The sequence below is a fragment of the Dipodomys ordii genome, unplaced genomic scaffold (genome assembly GCF_000151885.1).
Source record: "Dipodomys ordii isolate 6190 unplaced genomic scaffold, Dord_2.0 Scaffold77, whole genome shotgun sequence".
NCBI classification, from domain to species: domain Eukaryota; kingdom Metazoa; phylum Chordata; class Mammalia; order Rodentia; family Heteromyidae; genus Dipodomys; species Dipodomys ordii.
The window spans coordinates 4,759,943-4,762,471 of NW_012267293.1; the positions used below are offsets into that span (position 1 = coordinate 4,759,943).

The 2,529-nt window shown below is 54.8% G+C and overlaps 1 protein-coding gene across 1 annotated transcript in view; it reads left to right on the top strand.

The window, feature by feature from the left end:
• Park2 (parkin RBR E3 ubiquitin protein ligase) overlaps window positions 1-2,529 on the top strand; it is a 1,020,418-nt gene that overhangs the window by 1,007,008 nt on the left and 10,881 nt on the right. The window contains exon 10 of the mRNA XM_013024525.1: window positions 970-1,174. Within this exon, the coding sequence (XP_012879979.1) occupies window positions 970-1,174 (205 nt within the window). The remainder of the gene's footprint in view (window positions 1-969; window positions 1,175-2,529) is intronic.

A 2,529-nucleotide genomic window follows, 5' to 3' on the forward strand; every position in this document is an offset into this window, starting at 1 on the left:
GGCTGGCTTTGAACCGAGATCCTCAGATCTCAGCCTCCTGAGTAGCTAGGATTACAGGCGTGAGCCACCAGCACCTGGCTCACTAACACTTTTATTGATATTCCTTACACCACCTTCATACACAATGGCAATGCATTTTAATGTTATTCACCCTCTATCACTGTGTTTCCCCGGTCTCTTCCCCCTGGCTCCCTTAAACAGGCCATAGCATGTGCACATGCATATGCAACACAGAGCATCATATGCATCTATATATCACATAGGCACATATGTAGGCATATACAGAGAGGGAGGGGAGCATAGCACATTTCTGGCTGTGGGGTGGTTTGAGTGGGTTAGAGGATGGCAGGAGGGAGAGAGGGAAACAGCACCAAATGCACGCAAGTCGCTTTCCTCCTGCTCTGTTCCCATCTCCACTGGCTCCCAGCGTTTACTCCCAATACGGTCTCCTCCGCTGGGAGCATCTGGAAGGAATGAAGTGTGACTCATCCTTGTGTGTGTGTGTGTGTGCATGCATGCACGCACACATGCGCATATGCATGCTGGTATTGGGACTTGAACTCAGTACAACATGCCCTTGATTAACTTCTCATCCAAGGCTAATGCTCTACTACTTGAGCCATACCTTCACTTCTAGCTTTTTGCTGGGTAATTAGAGATATGAGTCTCAAAGGTTTTTCTGCCTTGGCTGGCTTCAAACCTTGATCCTCAGATCTCAGAATCCTAAGTAGCTCGGATTATAGGTGTGAGCCATGGTGTCCAGCTCACCCTTCATCTTCAGCATCCTGCTGCCTTGCTTGTAGCATTCTCTAATGAAGAGTGAACAGAGCCATCCAACTATAACTTGATGTCTCTTTGCACAAGGTCATTTGTCATAGAGACCAGAGGAATGATCAGGGTGAGTTGGGAAAAGGGAAACCGTGGCCTGACCACATGCAGCTGACCCATGGCTCTCTGTGTTCTCCACAGTTTGTCTTCTGCCGGGACTGCAAGGATGCGTACCATGCCGGCGGCTGCAGCACGCTGTTCGACACCTCGGGAGCCACTTCTCAGGTCAGTGGCCCCCCTTCCCGCCCTCAGAGACGGCTCTGCCATGAACCCCAGCAGCAGAGCGGGATGGGGTCCCCAGGCCGTGTGCACGTCCCCACGGCCATGTGGATGGCTGTGAAACCGGGTGCCTGGACCCCCAGGCCCAAGTTCCAGGAGCTCCACAATTGGTCTGGCCACTCCCCTCCAGAGAGGTTCTCTAATTAACCAGCAAAAAGCCAGAAATGAAGGTGTGGCTCAACTAGTAACATGCCAGTCACAAGCAAAAATGCCAAGGAAGAGCATGGGGCCCTGAGTTCAAGCACCAACATCAGAAGACAGACAGACAGACAGACAGACAGACAGAGACTGGGAGGGAGGCAGGCAGAGAACATGGAGGCCACCGGCAGACAGAGCTCAGAACAGCCTCAGGCACTGGGGTGGGTTCAGGTTCCAGCCTTAGTTAAATAGGGAGAACTGCCGGCAGAGAGTGAGCAAGGAATGAACAGTTGAAACTGTCCCTGATTGCTGGGCGTTGGTGGCTCACACCTGTAATCCTAGCTACTCAGGAGGATGAGATCTGAGGATCACGGTTCAAAGCCAGCCTGAGCAGGGAAATCGGTGAGACTCTTATCTCCAATGAACTACCAGAAAACCAGAAGTGGTGCTGTGGTTCAAGTGGCTCACATTGAGCCAGAGCCAGGGACAGCGCCCAGGCCCAGAGTTCAAGACCCACGACCAACAGGAAAAAAAAAAAAGTCCCCAAGTCACAGATGTGACCGGGGTGACCATTAGTTCCGTCTTTGTCCCAGAAACGTTGTTGAATCTTTCTGGAACAGAACGGAAGCAGTGCCTGGCGGTGTCTCCTGAACTGTCGGCCTTCTCTCTCAGATGCCAGGCCAGGGGCGGCGCGGCCCTCCCGGTTCCCCGTGCCCGCTGCCCGCCGAGGCTGTAAAGGGACCGCCCAGGGAAGAGCTCGGCCCCAGGAGCCCAGCGCGGAGGGGCGTCCACGGGCCCAGCCCAGCCAGCCCAGCCTTGCTGTGCCCTGTCCCAGGGGCGTGGGGCAGGGAGAGGCCCTGAGCCTGGGCCGGCCGATGAAGAAAGCCCCGCCATCCCAAGATCAGACAACTCGAGCCAGCCCCACCTGCACGTCTTCTCCAACGCGTCTCTGCAGACTCCCTGGCATCGTTAAGTCACAGGCACACCCAACATGCCTCCCCTCCCCTTCCCTCCCCTCCCCTCCCCTGCTGCCCTGTCTCTGGACGCCGCTAACTCCAGGTCGCTCTCAGCTCTGCATGCTCTTCCCGGCCGATGGATCCGTTCCGTGCATGGACTTCGCGTGTGTTCAGCCAGGCGAGCCTGGTCTCCTGCCGGCCCAGCGCTTCCCCAAAACCTAACGCGTTCTTTTATTAATGCAAGAAGAAGAAGAAGAAGAAGAAGAAGAAGAAGAAGAAGAAGAAGAAGAAGAAGAAGAAGAAGAAGAAGAGGAGGAGGAGGAGGAGG